The sequence below is a fragment of the Barbus barbus genome (genome assembly GCF_936440315.1).
Source record: "Barbus barbus genome assembly, chromosome: 12".
In the NCBI taxonomy this organism is placed as follows: Eukaryota; Metazoa; Chordata; class Actinopteri; order Cypriniformes; family Cyprinidae; genus Barbus; species Barbus barbus.
The window spans coordinates 1,062,967-1,079,713 of record NC_136740.1 but is presented as its reverse complement, the minus strand read 5'-3'; the positions used below and the strand labels follow the sequence as shown (position 1 = coordinate 1,079,713).

The 16,747-nt window shown below is 37.9% G+C and overlaps 1 protein-coding gene across 3 annotated transcripts; it reads left to right on the top strand.

Annotated features, from left to right (window-relative positions):
* Window positions 1-10,013: 10,013 nt before the first annotated feature.
* On the top strand, window positions 10,014-15,214 carry LOC306878400 (iroquois-class homeodomain protein irx-4-B-like). 3 transcript variants are annotated; one of them, XM_079430734.1, is made up of 5 exons: window positions 10,014-11,150; window positions 11,532-11,771; window positions 12,346-12,452; window positions 12,851-13,170; window positions 14,004-15,208. In XM_079430734.1, exons 1-5 carry the CDS (start codon window positions 11,106-11,108, stop codon window positions 14,636-14,638), a joined length of 1,347 nt encoding a protein of 448 aa, XP_079286860.1. In that variant the 5' UTR covers window positions 10,014-11,105; the 3' UTR covers window positions 14,639-15,208. The 3 variants fall into 3 exon arrangements, with proteins under 3 accessions (XP_079286860.1, XP_079286861.1, XP_079286862.1); XM_079430735.1 differs by lacking the exon at window positions 11,532-11,771 and having other exon boundaries at window positions 10,032-11,150; XM_079430736.1 differs by lacking the exons at window positions 11,532-11,771; window positions 12,346-12,452 and having other exon boundaries at window positions 10,819-11,150; window positions 14,004-15,214.
* The last annotated feature ends 1,533 nt before the right edge of the window (window positions 15,215-16,747 follow it).

Below are 16,747 nucleotides of genomic sequence, written 5' to 3'. Positions count from 1 at the left end.
GACAAGCGGTCGGTGAAAGGAGGTGCTTGACCTTCAGAAGATGATGATCGTCAGCCTGCAGAGGTCAAACTAAATAATGCATGAGCTGCTTTAAATCCTGCAACTTTTGCCCCCGTGTTAGAAAAATTGAAATATATCTAAAGTTTAAAAACTTGATCTGAGTGTTCTTCAAGTTATTTTCTAGCAATAGGCCAAAAATAAACATTGCAATTGAATGAATATGATGCATATACTACCATTTCAAAAATATATATATATATTTAAATAAAAAATGGTGTCAAGAATTTTGGTAACACTTCAGTATAGAGACCAGTTCTCACTATTAACTAGTTGTTTATTAGCATGCCTAGTATTAACATATTGGCTGTTTATTAAAGCATATATTCTGCATGACCATATTCTACATCCCTAATTACTTTACAACTACCTTACTAACTATTAATAAGCAGCAAATTAGGAATTTATTGAGGCAAACTTCATAGTCAATTGTTTGTTAATGTGATAATTGGACCTTAAAATAAAGTGTGACTGATTTTTTAGTTATTTATTTTATTTAACAGGCATGCACTAAACTTATCAAAAGTGACAGTAAAAGCATTTATAATGTTACAAAAGATTTATATTTTACATAAATGCTGTTTTTTTTTTACTTTCTATTCATCTGTGAATACTGAAAAATCACAGTTTTCACAAAAATATTGTGCAGCACAACTGTGTTCAACATTGATAATAATCAGAAATGTTTGTTGAGCAGTAAATCAGTATATTATTATGATTTCTGAAGATCATGTGACACTGAAGACTGCAGTAATGATGCTGAAAAATTGTTAATTGCTGTAAATTGTAATAATATTTCACAATATTACAGTTTTATTGTATGTTTGATAAATGAAATGATCAGAAGTGGCAAACTCAAGGGGAAATACCTTTATAGTTTTTGTTTGTTTGTTTTTGGTAGAGCTTTTAGAATGCACTCAAATAAAGATAATTCGATTATTTACTCATTTTGACAGCAGGTTATAGAATGCGCGCAAATTCAAATCAGTTATCATAACTTTATATCATTTTGAATGTTTGTCATTGTTATACAGAGTGGTAACACACAACTGGACCTGCTGTAAGGATCTATTTCTGCTTCATCTGACCCTTACACAAGGCTTTAGTTGGTCTAGACTACTGTGGTCAGGTGGTTTCAGGTATATTACATACTATTTTGACTTGAAAACCATTAATGTAGGTATACGACATGAAGCACGTTTTAGGTTACCATCAGACTGTATGATTTCATTTAGGTTCAGCCATGAAGGTCATAACATGAGGTACGACTGGCAAAAATAGTTATATCTAATAGTTCTCTTTGTTTTTCATTGTTGCCTTGCTTTCCACAGAGCAGAGAGAGGCTGAGTTTGGATTTAAAGCTCAACGCCACAGAAGAGATGGAGGAATAATGGTTTGGGGCTTAGGGAGGCTCTGTGTGTGTGTGTGTGTGTGTGTGTGTGTGTGTGTGTGTGTGTGTGTGTGTTTGAGGTCTGTTTCATGGATATGGGGCATTTATGTGTAATGTCACTCTGGGCTGAGAGGTGGAGGTAGGAAAGGTGTAAAGCCCATAGGAGCGGGCCTCCATCAGTCCGTTCCATTAATCGGCCTACAGAAAGAAGCCAGAAACTCCAGCAGGAACCTTTATACAATGAAGGAGAACTTCACCGTTTGTCCATCTTATGCTTTTATTCAAATGTTATTCATTCATTTTACATTAAGTTATAGGTCAAGATAAGTCAAGTGAAATGAGCTACTCTGCAGATTTTCACAGAGCAGAAGATTTCTGAGTGTATTCTGAGACCACAGTGCTTCAGAGATGGAGAAGACAGGTGGGTGTTAAGGTGTAGATGGACTGGATAATTCAAGAGCAACATAATATCTCCTGATAACACGAGGCTCAAATACTTGTAATGATGTTAGTGTTCCCCAATCTCCTGGTTCTCCGATCACTGCTATCCATCCATGTTCTAAATCACTCTGTGCTCTACCTCACAGGGCTTTATACAACATCAGACAAAGAAACTGCATTCAGCTGAGCATGGGTTGGAAAATGGGATATAATGTAGATGAAACAACCGACATTTTGAGTTTTTTATGGCCAACTAAAACTAAAACCATATTAAAAACCAATCAGTCAGTCAATAAAAATACTTTACTTCACATTACTTGAAATAATAAAAAACTTGTGTTATTTCAGCTAGTTGTCAAAGCAACATTTCTCGTTTTCATTTAGTTTAACTGACTGTGCCTAAATAACTAAAACTGATTAATAATAATAATAAGAAGAAAAAGCTGAACACTCAAATAAATAACTCAAATTAATTTGATCAAATATAGTTTAAATTAAATTGATACGTTTCCGAAGTGATTATTTTATACTTGTTGAAGTCAAACATTAAACTGGAAAATAAATCATTCGGCAGATTTCATTCTATTTGATTCATTAGCCATAAGATGGCTTTGTTACATCCATGGCATTGATTATTTAATTATTAAAACAACTTTAACTCATGGCAGGTGCTCAACACAAGCACATGCTCACTTACCACAACGGCAACCCCATAAAACACTGATACAACAGAAACTGTTTTAAATACAAACATAAAGAGCATTAGACATTAAGAAGTCTCACGATTTTATCATCTTAATAAAAACAAATGCATAAAATAACATTTTATTTCAACATTTACTGTCCTTACGCAGCCCTGTGCAAAGCATGATGGGAAGGGGAAATCCACTTTCCACCAGTAAAATCATTTATGTACTCTCTAATCAAATGAAGTAAAGTGGTTGTTAAGAATTGTGTTGGATTAATTTCATTTAAATAAATATAACAAGAATCAAATGTTATTTTTGGCCTACTTAAAACGAAATTATGAACATTTCAAAATGAAAATTGAATCAAAACACAACTGTTTCAAGTTAGTTTAACACAATACAGTTGTTTAAATGGGAAACCTAACACAAGGGTGTTAAATAAAAATGATATATATATATATATTTTATAAACTGAACAGAGTTGTAGAATCATTTATTTATTTTTGAGTGAAGAAGAATATAGAAATAGAATATAAATAACAAAAAGTAGTATGTAGTAAAATAACTATGTTTGGATATTTCAAAAGAATGTTTGAACATGGTTCAATAATAGAATAGAATGGCTTTTGTATGAGAGTGTGTAGATTGCTTCTGTGAGACTACCCCGCTGAGAATGAGGAGTTTGTGAGGAGAATCCTGTGGACGGAGGAGAGCTTGATCTATGAGGAGATTCCAGCGTGTCTTCACTCTAAACGCATTAACCTTGAGAAGAGCAGAACATCTCTCTATGCTCCATTAGACAGCAGCCAACACTCGCTCCTCAAGACCAGCAGCAGAAACACCAGTCGCGTGTCTCCAAATGGGTTTAAAAAATACCTGCTGAACTCACTGCCTCACATGTTAAGTGCTGCATATTTATTAACTAACTACATGGTGAAAAAAAGACATAGAAAACACAACAAGTGTGAATCTTTACAACACAAAAACAATATAATTAATTCATTTAATATCAATAATTAATCTAATATCATTCTATTAATTGTCCATGACTAGACCAGTACTGTTGCTGTATGTGTTTTATTTGTCTGTTTTATCTTCATGGTATGTAGTTTCCTGTTCTGTTTTAGCAGAAAAACAGCTTCTTGCAGTAAAATTAACCCAAAATACTGATAATGCATGTTGCACTTGTGCTTGTTCAAATGTTAAGCAAAATGCTAATAACATCTTCAATGCCTGCAGATGAATCGAACTATATAATACAAAATATTTAGACAAGAGAGAGAATGTCATCTCACAAGCCATTAAAAAAAATTAAAATAAAAAATAAATATATATATATGTATTTTTAATGGATCCATCTGTTGATTTTAACACAGTTTTGTGCTTCTAAATTAAATCTTCTTCTTCTTCTTCTTCTTTTGTTTTTTGGCATGATTAGAACACTGAATTCAATTTAAACATTTGATCAGGCTTTGCATTTCTAGGGCAGACCGGCAGATTTAGGTACATTTCCATTTGAAATTCAACAAAAAAGGCAAAAGTGAGGACAGATCCAATATAAAATAGATTCACACCAAGAACACTGCATTCCCCACTACTGTTTATTGAGTGGAACAAAAAGTAGAAGAGTTAAAAAAGACAGAGGCCAGTCTCAAAAGGCAGATCTCACGGACCGTGATCAGAAGAGTGTGCCTTATGAATATTATTCAGAGCAGCATCGAGGAGCAGGGAAGTTGATGATGGCCGCTCGTCGTTGTTGTGAGAGCGTAGGCAGCGTGACACAGTAATGCATGCTAATGTAAACATCAGCACTCCTCTCAAATCAATTCAAATGTGCTTATTCAGGTGGAAAATAAACAAGGCAATGAGGGAGAAGCACAGCGTCCTCCAAAATCCAGCAGATAATGTCATTTCAACATCCTCCCTTCAGCCGCCTCAACTTCTCACTTCAAACACACCTTTGAGGAAGTTTTTTTTTCATTGAAGCTCAGATTATTTACACAACTTTGTTTTACACACGTGTCAATGACATTCAACAAGAAGTTTGGAAAATTGCATTTTGAACTGGTCATTATAGAGCAGAATATGGCATCAGTTGTGTGCAGTTTCAGCAACCCTTTCAAGATACAGTCCCTTACAAACCAGTGCTTTTCTGGAAGCGTGGAAATGAATCTGCACTAAAACTGCTTTGAATGTGTCATTATGATCTTTAATTTGGGATTTACATGCTGATCTATAATAATTAACTGTTTACATTTCACAGCAACAACTGCGGGAACTGGATTATCGGTCAATGACAAATAACATTTTGAGATGAAGATAAGGAGGAGAAAGGAGAACAAACGTGCAAGAATCTTACAATATATAACCACATGACCTGATTTTTTGTTGTTGTTTTTTTTTCCACTTATTGATGTTTTGTGTGTATGTGTGTGTGTGTTTGTGTGTGTGTGTGTGTGTGTGTGTGTGCTTGTGTGTCTAAACATGTGTTCAGCCTATAGATCTAACAAAGCCTCCTGTCAATCAGAGGCATGTCTCTCTGTCTGTGTGTTCCGAATGACACTGATGTCCAGTCCAGCGATCTGTCCAGACCGGTCCAGATCAGAACCCTGCCAGGACCTTCAGAACTGGCACTGACTCCTGACCCACCTCAGCTCATTACGCAAATTAATGAATAATCAGCAGAGAACAGAAATCCATCAGAAAGAGATGGGCAGGCTGGAAGAAAAATACATTTTCCCAAATAACCCACGAGGCTCATTTTCTCTCCATCCTGGCCCACTTTTCTAAGCACAAAACACCAAAAAGACATTATTCATGACTTTTACAATAGCCGGCCTCATCTTTAGGCCTGTGAGGAACATTAAAGCGTGTGAGGCTATGATTATCCGGAGCCTCAGCACTCACAATTATTAATTCATTACACTGCTTCAGAACACAAATGCATTGTATTGTCTCATTCAGCATCATATTTTACCCATAAATCGGCCAAATGGGATGCGTTCTAATGACAGAGCCATGTTAATATCAAAGCGAATAGGCTCTCGGGCGCAGACGGGAGCACGGTGTGGAAACTCAATCACAAGTCCCTTCAATCACAAAAGGGGAAACAGGGATGCTTTTGAGTATTTTTACCTTAAAATTATACAATTTTAATAGCTATTTAACATGTAGTTGCTTTTTTAGCTGCATGCTTTGGCTGGAAAAAAGGAAAAGGTGGGCAGGTAAAGTGGGAATTCTCTTGGCAGTTATGAGCAGGACAAGCTCTTTCTGCTGGGAACTTCTTCCTGATCTGTTCCGCTCGGAGTCACTGACTTGTGGATTTCTGCTTGCCTTTGTCTCGTTCCCTGTGCTGCTGGTAAACAAGCAGATCCTGGAGCCCAGATCGCCTGAGGCTCTTCACATTCTCCTAAATATCTATTCGACCGCCGCAGAAACACGGACGCACCTGAGAGGAGGATTTAGGAAAGCAAACATCTCCTCACGGCTGTCTGTCATGACAGTGTGGGATACATTAGAACTAGAGACAATATAACACTTATATTTCTCATATTTCTCAGTATGTTCATCTGCAATCATGATAACTTGTTTCACACAGATTCTCACAGTTAATATAACAGCTATGAAATTGCCCATTGTACCCAAGAAATAGGATTAATGGAAAATGACATTTATCCATCTGGACTGGAGCAATATTAAAGTAAAAAGATCCTGACACACACAGACACACCAGTGTTATGTTAGTTTCAGTGATATATTAGTGATATATTAGTGATATTTCAGTGATATATTAGTTTCAGTGATATGGGTGAAATCAGGTAAATTGGGAGGCTTTTTGCCACTGAGGAGAAATCATTTTATATTTTCTGCTTTCATTTTATTTTTTGTTAAAGTTTGAGTAATTGGGGTTTTTGTCTTTTTTTATTTTGTCTTTTTTTATTTTGTTTTGTATATAGTTGTACATATCATTGTATTTATTTATTTAGGTTTACTTAGTTTAGTACTTAAAAATAAGTTTACATTTTTTCATATTATATTTTATTTAAGCTATTGTTTGTTTCATTTCATATAATGTTTTTTTTTAATTATTTTATCATTATTATTATTATTATTATTGATAATAATATAATAATAATATTTTACTTTTTGTTGATGATATCAACCCTGACACTTTGGGAAGCTGATATTACTGCATATTCTTGTATCCTGTGTTTGACATGCTAAACTATTTTAAGAGCATCTTGGCTGAGTGTTTGCATCTCTAACTAGCTGTTTGAGGAACACCTGCTCGGCTTAACTGAGCAGAGAGAGCGTGAGCTGACCCTCCTGATCAATAATGCATGGAGAGTGAACAGCAACATGCGAAACCTCTTAGCCACTGCAGCCGAGGAGAGCAGAGACGCCACTGGCTCGGGACAGACAGCAGAACACATCAGACATGATCGACACTGTCTTTGACCCACATTCATCACATCATCACATGCAGATGAAGGCAGAACCTGTATTTCAATACCTTTAGAAAGAAAGCATGCATTTATGATCATCTATATGTCATTTAAGTTGTTTACCTTTAACCCAAATCAAACGCCTCTGACCTTTAACCTGCCCCTGAGCGCTAATATATTCATCAAACTACACTTAATTAGATTTCTAATGGAACCTCACAGCCAATGCTCAACCATGAAGTCGAGAAAAAAGCTTCATAAGGGTAAAATTACATGAACTCAACAACATATCAACTCCCACGAGCCTTTGCTGCACTTTACTATGTTGATGTTACTTATGTATGGACATCAATACAGTGCATTTATGATTGAAAATGCTCATTGATTGTAATTTCCTACACGTTTGGCATTTATCTGCATGCCAGAAAGCAGCACTCCACATTTTATGTTGCTTGATTAATTTTAAACTCCCTGCAGCAGTTACTGAACTCGCTTCTTTGGGGAAAATGCAGCAGCTTTTATAGTGTTTTCTGTCATTCATGAAAACTTACAGAACACAAGTCCTTATTCTTCAGAGAATAACACATTTGCTGTTTGCAGTTTTCTCAGGTTGAGATGTGCATGCAGAAGTTGAGCTGGCGGCGTGATGATCAGATCAGACCAGATGCTATTATTCACGGTTGACCAATATTTTGGACAGACAAACACAAAGCATACAATTAAAAAGAGGCTGAGGGAAATGTTGTAATTTTGGTGACTGCTTATTTTTCATCATATAATTAATGAAAGTAAGAAAGATGCATGATTCACTGAGCACCTTTGGAAAGCGTGACTGCGCTCAGAACAGAAGAGCTCTAATCTGCTTCACCGGAGAAAGAGAGAGACTCAAAATAGAAGTGTATGAACTTGTCAAGACACTTACAGGAGAATGTGGAGCTGCTTGAAATCTGCCACAAATCATCCCTTCACACCTCCTCACGGTTACAGGATCATTCCAGAGCAGTGCTGTGTTCACCTGAACGTCTGGCCTCAGGCAGATCCTACAAATATTGTGTGATTATTTAACTGTCACGTTCTGATTGGGGTCTGAAAGACACAAGAGCCATTTGTGAGCGTGGACAATTACTTTTCTCAGTATGAGAACTGATTATGAATTAAATATAAATTTGATAATGCATTTTGCTGTTTAGGTATCAGAGATCCCATACATTAAATATGAATGAATGCAATTAATTGCAAATAAGTAACACGCTGCTAACTGTTGTTTATAGCAGTGTTAACTGGTTTGCTTTGTTTCTACAAAGAGTTTTTTTCTTTTTGTTTTTTGCTGGGGTCAGAATGACAATAAAATAAATAAAAAATAATATTGAGTTTTGCTGACTGCTGGATTTTGAGTCAGAGGAACATTTCAAAATAATTTGAAAGGAAATAAATAGTGCGTTTTGAGAATCTATTAATATAATGAATTACAACCTTCCACATCCAAGTAATGCTTCTCTCTTTTTTTTTTCTTTTTTTTTAGTGAAGGGATATTTTCTGTAAAGATGCAGATTCCAGGAGCAATCAGCATCATGCATTAATCATAATGATTAGCATGAGAGTTTGCTCAAATTGAATCATTTTCTTGAGTAATTGTTTTTGTTTGTCCTAATTAACTCACTTTGTAACGGTTGTGGTGGTCCTAATGGAGGCAGGTATATGACTTCTATGAGAGCTATAGACCTGTGCTTGTCCTGTGAGCTGTAGGAAGAGGAGGAGGAGGAGGAGGTGATGAAACATGCCGTCCAGTGATTGATTTGCGCTTGGTTTTGTCGGAGACAACAAAAGGATGCCATGTCCTTTCAAGGTGTAATTCATGCAGCTTATAATGCTGATGAAATACTGCTAGATGTATGCATGACAAGGATCCTGCTTATCCGATCAGATATTTGGCAAAACTTGTCTCATTGTTCAGAGCTATTCTTAAATCATGTTTAAGTGTCTCGGACCGCATTGCTTTCGTTTTGAACGTATTTCCATATTAAATACAGCCCGTCATATCTGATCCATCTGCCCAAAAGAGCCGAGCTTCGTTTAAATCTTTAACGAAAAACAAGAGCACGAACTCCAGCGCAGACTTCATTATCCTCTAAAAGCTTATAGTAGTGCGTCTCAATATTTAATAGGGACCCAAATAACACCAGCAAAGGCAAAAAAAGATCATGTAAATATATACGGAAAGATATTGCGGACTTGCCCATCAAACTTCACGGATGCATTACCTGTTTTCACTGCAGTCTAGTGTGTGTGAGGAGGAATCAATCATAGAGTGGATGTTACTTGAGATAAAATGTCACGGGTTATTTTCAGGAGGAAAGAAAAGGACTCATTTAGCTCCGAGAGCAAGTGCGCGCTCGCGTTTGAGCCTGATATGACGAGGACTATACTGTAAAAAATACGCATTAACTGACATCCTCTCAAATAATTTGTACTTTATTATTTGCTTTGATTAATATCTTTTCCCATGAGAAAATCATCGTCACTTAGTGAATGAATGCGAATGAAGGCGGTGCGGGTCAGGCGCTTGACCTCGCGTCTATTAACACACACACGCCGACATTTGCTCGATTATTGTCTGACTAATTTAATTTCACAGAACACTTATTTTCCAAACTCAAGCGTATGCCAAAGGAGAGGGAAAGGGTGAAAAAAAAAAAACTTGCCTGATAAAAGTCTAACTCAATTTGAGGACAAGTACCTTCATCTGTAAATGAAAGCAATTATGCGGCCCATATTATATTATGTTGGCCGGTCTCAAGATAGTCATCAATCACCCGCAATCGAGCTGTCACTGCGGGCAGATTCGTTTCTAGCAGGCAGTTTTCCAGCTGGGGAAAAGAGGAGTACATCATCATTAATTTGACTGTGACCCCGGGGCTTCTCACATGTCTGAACCCACAGTCAGCAACACACCTCCAGCACTTCATCTCTATGGAGCAAACCAAGAGCTTTACATGAAGACACACTGACAGACCATAGATAGATAGATAGATAGATAGATAGATAGATAGATAGATAGATAGATAGATAGATAGATAGATAGATAGATAGATAGATAGATAGATAGATAGATAGATAGATAGATAGATAGATAGATAGATAGATAGATGGATAGATAGATAGATAGATAGATAGATAGTTATCAAACATTATTTAATCTCTCAAAATATTTTATAGTAGCTATTATTTCAGTGATAAATAGCCAAATCATGAAGTATACAGACCCTTAAGAATTTCCTTAAGTATTGCAGTGTCAGGCTTTTTTTTATGAAACTAAATACATATTAATTCGAATTAATATCTAATTTGTGGCTAATCCACGATTGCATCTGATTGTGTACTAGATATTATTTATGATATCTAAATCAAAATTGGTACTTTCTTTCTTTGTTCATGTTTTCTCCCCAAGATAAAAAAGTACAGGTATTTGTTAATGCAGACAAAAACATTGGATTATGTCTTTAATTCCTGATTAAACTGAGATAAAAAGGCGCTGCAAAAGCGACATAACAAAAGATACGGTTTGATCGTCAGATTATAGAAGTGCAATCGTCTTTTTCCAAAACTCGGTTTAATTGATAAGCTCAATTACAAGTTCATTGTGCCTTAAAAATTCACCCCCACCCCTCTGTCACTCGTTGGGATTTTTATCCAGAGAAATGCATATTAAAGTTAGAGTCTGGTCATTTTGACTGGGTTTCTTCTGACGTCAGAGCCACCGGCGTTTAAAACAACCCGCATCTGGGCTGACGTGTTTAATACTAGTTTTTATAACGCAAAATATGTATTTCTGACATCAAAGACGGCAATTCGCCAAATGCTTCACGATGCGCGCGGCTGCGTTGTAGAAGTTTAATAGACCGATAGGAGAGCATCCATCTGCAGAACACTCTCAGGAAGGCGTTTAAGCTAATTTAACATGGTAGTATTGCGCTTCGCCCTATAAGCGTCCGGCAGCTTTATGCTTTACCAATCAATCGGTACAGTGAAACACAGCAGACCTGCAGTCTCTCCTGCGTTCCGGCACACGGGGATCACTCTACAATGTCCTATCCTCAGTTCGGATATCCTTACTCTTCTGCACCTCAGGTAAGAGTCAAGCGCTTATTCTTGCACTGATTCAGATTTTGAAAAGGGGAAAGGCGCTCGGCCGCGCTGCGGGTTTGAAGGCGATACAGATAAAGGTTTAATCGGGGTTCTGCGCAGGGCTTCCCTCTGCGCTTATCATTTTACAAATCTACAAACGCGCGTTCGAGCCACAGACGCATGCAAAAGTGACAGAGGGAAGGACGACAACAGTTGTTTTTTGGCCGTGATCCAAAAAGTGCATCGTCCTGTGGGGGCTGAAGGTGGCCACTGCCAAAAAAAAAAAAAAAAAAAACTTTCACTGCATTTACGCCGTTTTGCAAACTCGTATAGGTTTGCAGGTTGGTGTTTTATTCATGCTGTGACATTTCCTAAATGTTCCAGTTCCTCATGACCACCAACTCTCTGACATCTTGCTGCGAGTCGAGCACCAGGTCCATCTCGGATTCGTCGGCGCAGACGCCCGTTTACTGTCCGGTGTACGAGAGCAGACTACTGGCCACCGCCAGACACGAGCTGAGCTCCGCCGCCGCGCTGGGGGTCTACGGGAGCCCCTACACCGGCGGCCAGGGCTACGGGAACTATGTTGCCTACGGCGCTGACGCGTCTGCTTTCTATTCTTTGGTGAGTTTAGAACATGCGCGATTATAAATTATAATAATGGCATGCGTTCTGGCAGTGAGTCATTATGTTTAGATCACCAAAACTCTATATGCATTCCTATATCTAAGAACAATTAAAGTTTATAAAATAAAAACATTAACAAACCGTATATTACTTTGTATGTACACTCTTAAAAATAATGGTTATTTATTGGCATTGATGGTTCCATGAAGAACATTGAACATCCATGGAACCTTTCAAATGCAAAAAAAAAAAAAAAGAGGTTATATATAGTGGAAAAAGGTTTTTAAAATGTTCTTCAAAATAGACCTTTTCACTGAAAGGGGTGTTTTTCCAAAATGGTTCTTCTATGCCATCACTGCAAAAACACCCATTTGGAGCCTTTATTTTTAAGAGTGTAGTACTTAATTATCGTAGAACTGGTGCGTTTGAGCAGAGTTTCATGGATTCTTTTCTATATTCTATGGGCTCAAAGTTTAGGATGAGCATCATATTTTGCTCATTGTCATGGTTATATTACCAGGCATGATAAATGTAAAGTTTAATTGCTGACAGCTCTTGTATTTATTTCCAGGGAACGTTTGATCCCAAAGATGGAAGTGCGTCTGCGCATGCGGGTATAACACAGGCTGCCGCATATTACCCATATGATCCCACCCTGGGACAGTACCAGTATGACAGGTATTGAATGGCGGCCTTCATTAAGAGTCTTCTGATCGACAATTAACATGACTCGGTTCATTTGGATCAATTTGATAGGCAGCGCTCAACTTATTGATGCAATAATTAGCGCACTCATTTGAACGCTTTTTTTCACTAAGCAATAACAGAATTTCCCTTGAATTTCAGGTCACTGTCTTTGATGTATATTTGATGTTATATCATGTTTGGCCTTCAGGGTTTCCCCTGAAGTGCTTTAATGGACAGATACTCGGCCGGTGCACTCGATCAAGCAATTTGTTCGCTCTGTTAAAAACGAAATGCGAGAAAGTTTATATGCCTTCAGGAAATAAAAGTCTTTGCATTTCTATGTTGCACTGCAAAAATGTTTCCCTCCACGCCTTTCTCTCCTGCCACAGATACGGGTCTATGGAGGGAGGAACCAGAAGGAAGAACGCCACGCGCGAGACGACAAGCACGCTAAAAGCGTGGCTCCAGGAGCACAGGAAGAACCCCTATCCCACCAAAGGAGAGAAGATCATGCTGGCCATCATCACCAAGATGACCCTCACGCAGGTGTCCACCTGGTTCGCCAACGCCAGAAGAAGACTCAAGAAGGAGAACAAGATGACATGGCCACCGAGAAACAAGGGCTCAGACGATAAGAAGTACGATGATGATGAGGATGAGGAGGATGGCTCACAAGAAGATCAAATCAAAAGTGAAGCCAACGATGACGGTCAGCTCCATTTCGTTCTTCACATTCCTCAAGATTCAAGATTTTTTTTATTTGTCACATACACAATTATACAGAGTATAACCAGCAATGAAATGTAGGTAAATGTAGGTATATCAACGGGTTATTATTAGGCCTATTTACCCTATTTTTTAAATACATTTAATATTTATAATTAAAAATAAATAAATTACACTCCAGCACTGAGTTCTCAAGGATGTTCCTGGTGAAAGGTTCACCAAGGCAGTTGTCATTGCTAACTATTTTATTGTGCAATAACTTACTATATGTGTCTCTGGAGCACACAAGCATTCATGAGTAACACAGGTATATTTGTAGCAATAGACAACAATACATTGTATGGATCAAAATTATACATTTCTCTTTTATACCAAAAATGATTAGGACATTAAGTAAAGATCATGTTCCATTAATATATTTAGTAAATTTCCTACCGTAAATATATCAAAACTTCATTTTTGATTAGTAATATGCATTGCTAAGGATTCATTTGAACAACTTTAAAGACGATTTTCTCAATATTTAGATTTCTTTTGCTCCCTCAGATTCCGGAAATATTGTCCTATCTAAACAAACCATGCATCAATGGAAATCTTTTTTATTCAGCTTTATTGAGATGTAAATCTCAGTTTGCCCGTTATGTTTTGTGGTCCAGGGTTACATTTGTGATGCATTTTAGGCTACAATGTAGATGTATTTAGTTATATTAATAAAAAAATAAAAAAAAACGTTAGTTTCGAGTGCTCAATAATTCTCAGGCTTGTATATGTTGTTTTCTCTCGCTCTCCACTTACTCCATCACTATTTCTGAACAGAGAGCAAAAGTCGAGAAGACAAGGATCTCCAGCTGAGTGACTTGGAGGACTTTGACACCATCGAGTCTGAGAGCTCCGAGTGTGAACTCAAGCATCGCTTTCACATGAACGCGCACATGGCGACCACCGACGACCGCCTCAACGAGCCTTCTCCAAAGCTCTCCATTCCCGGTCTGCTCGAAGCCAAAAGCGGCCTGAAAAGCACCGCGGAAGACTGCGAGCTTCGGAACAGCAAACCGTGCTTCCAGCAGCAGGGCCATGCGTTACTGGACAGCAAACCCCGCATCTGGTCTCTGGCCCAGACCGCCACAGAGTACTCCTCGTGTATGCTTCGGTGTCAGCCATCGCCCTCAGACTCCTCACCTGTCAGCGGCCTGGAGAGACAGCAGGACTCACCTGTCACGACTCTCAGAAACTGGGTAGACGGAGTTTTTCACGACCCCTTGTTTAGACACAGCTCCTTGAACCAAGCACAGACGAACACTACGGTTTCTTGGACCACCTCGACCAAAGGGTCGATCTTAGAGACTGGAGCCCTTGGACGCTCCAATAATGTGATAAAAACACAGCCGCAAGAGGCCAGCAAGGACAGTGTGCCATTTCCAAAGGGGGTGAATAAAATATTCTGTTCCTAGCACACCAAAACGACTCTCGAAAAGACTGTTTGGAATAGCTGTTTACGCTTTCAGTTCACAAACAAATGTCAGACTGTGAATCGATGATGGGCCCAAAATACGTTCTGTTACATAAAATCATGGGGAAATGTATGTATTTATTGCTGTGTTGACATCTCACTGGCGAGGGGTTGGTTTATATATATTTATCGGTTTGGTTGAGGCACGTTCAGATTATGTAAATTAACGGGAAGTTTATGTTCTGAAAGACTGAACAAAAGTTTACAGCCTAGTTTTGTTCCAGCTTTTATCGTTTCTTTGGCATGCATATGTTGCTAGTTTTTATTGATCATTCTTTCAGACGAACTCGGACCTTGTTGCAACGACTCACAAGTGTCACTGTTAAGAAAGCATCGCACAAATGCACAGATCTCCTCGAAACGGGGAATGTTGAAATCTGCTCACTATAATAAACGGAGGATTTTTCGCAGCTTTTGTTCTGTGTATCGATCAGAGTCGCTGTCCCTGGTGCTGAACACCCGCGAAAGAGATGAGCTTCACCTGCTGGCTTCAATAAATGCATCTTGCATTCTTTTTAATTAATTATTATTTTTATTTGTCACTAAAAAGTTTTATCGCGACATTTTATCCTGTAATTTAGCATTTGCATCATAAAATATAGGCTTACAACTATATTTGCATACATTTTCGGTTTAAAACAAAAAAAGAATAAAGAGAGAAGGATTGCTTTTGAAAATGTAAAAGTAATTTGCATTTTAAATTTGAAATAATTAGGCCAAAGTAATGGCATCACAATATGAATGGGCCGACTGTCCTCTCTAAATAATGTACACGCTGTTCTCAGAAGTGATTGTTTCGTGTTCACTGTGTTTGGCTTTGTAATAATCCCTCAATAACTGTTTATCATTCTCTCCCGTCCTCTGATGGGAGAGATGAGGCCCTCAGGAGCCATAAGACAGCGCTGGATGAGCCCCATTAACCCGCCATAACCAGCCTGTAATTGGGATGTTTTCAGTCATCATTCACTTCACTCTATCGATTTCTACTCTCTCTTTCTCTGCCTCTGATAATATTATCGAAGCGCCAAATCCTTTACCCTGACCCAACACTTGAGCTCTGCAGACAGCTTATATGGTAGAAGGCGAGATCATTTGAAATGTTCATCTTGACACAGACCCCTCAGTTTCTGGAGCTCCTCTGCACTCGGAGGCTTTTTCACCGGGGCGCGTCTCTAAGTGAAAAGGGCAAGAGAATTAGTTGGTCGAGATAAAAGGGCAAAAACACGCAGTCAAAGGCAGGAGTTGACAGTGATGTGAAAGTGTGGCCCCTGGAGGACTGGGGTCCGCTGTCAGGGCCTTCGCTGATGAATTTCAATGTGAAAGCCAAACGATTGAGATCTTCTTCTGAACGATCCCCTGGACAACCACATTTGGAAAAACGCGTTTTGTCCGTATAACGCAGCGCACAACAAATGGTGCTGTATGTCGCTGCCTAAAAATAAAGAGCATTCTTTTTCACTCAAAAAAAAAAAAAAAAAAAAAAAAAAATAGTATACAATCTAAAGTGCCTGCTTTATAAATGCTTAATTTATTATTCTACACATACATTGTAAAATAATAATATTAATAATAGCAATAGTATACTATATATAGATAGATAGATACTATAGCCTAGTAGTAGTGATAAATATTAATAACAATGACGAATAATAATAGTAATGATATACTACTAATAGGCTAAAACTACTAAATACTTTAAAATTCTATTACATTAAGACTTTTTTCTAAAATGAAAACAAATACAGAGCAGATCGCAAAAGAAATGTGAAGAACAGAATAAAATACCATTGCATAGAATAATACAATATTTTGCGTATTGCATTAAAAAAATATATAGTTATTGTTTCAAGAAAGTTTCCTCTCATGAAACAGGGTTTGGAGAGGCAGAGAGAGGGGGAGGAGATGTGATGGTTTGACTTACTCATTCAGGCGTGTCAAACACACACTCACACACACACACACACACACACACACACACTCTCTCTCACACACACACACACACACACACACATACACACTCTCACACACACACACACACACCGGGTGGAGG

Coding starts and splice junctions, on each gene's coding strand:
- LOC306878400 (XM_079430734.1), top strand. CDS start 11,106: ATGTCCTATCCTCAGTTCGGATATCCTTACTCTTCTGCACCTCAG. Junction 11,151..11,531: donor CTTACTCTTCTGCACCTCAG/GTAAGAGTCAAG, acceptor TAAATGTTCCAG/TTCCTCATGACCACCAACTC. Junction 11,772..12,345: donor CGTCTGCTTTCTATTCTTTG/GTGAGTTTAGAA, acceptor ATTTATTTCCAG/GGAACGTTTGATCCCAAAGA.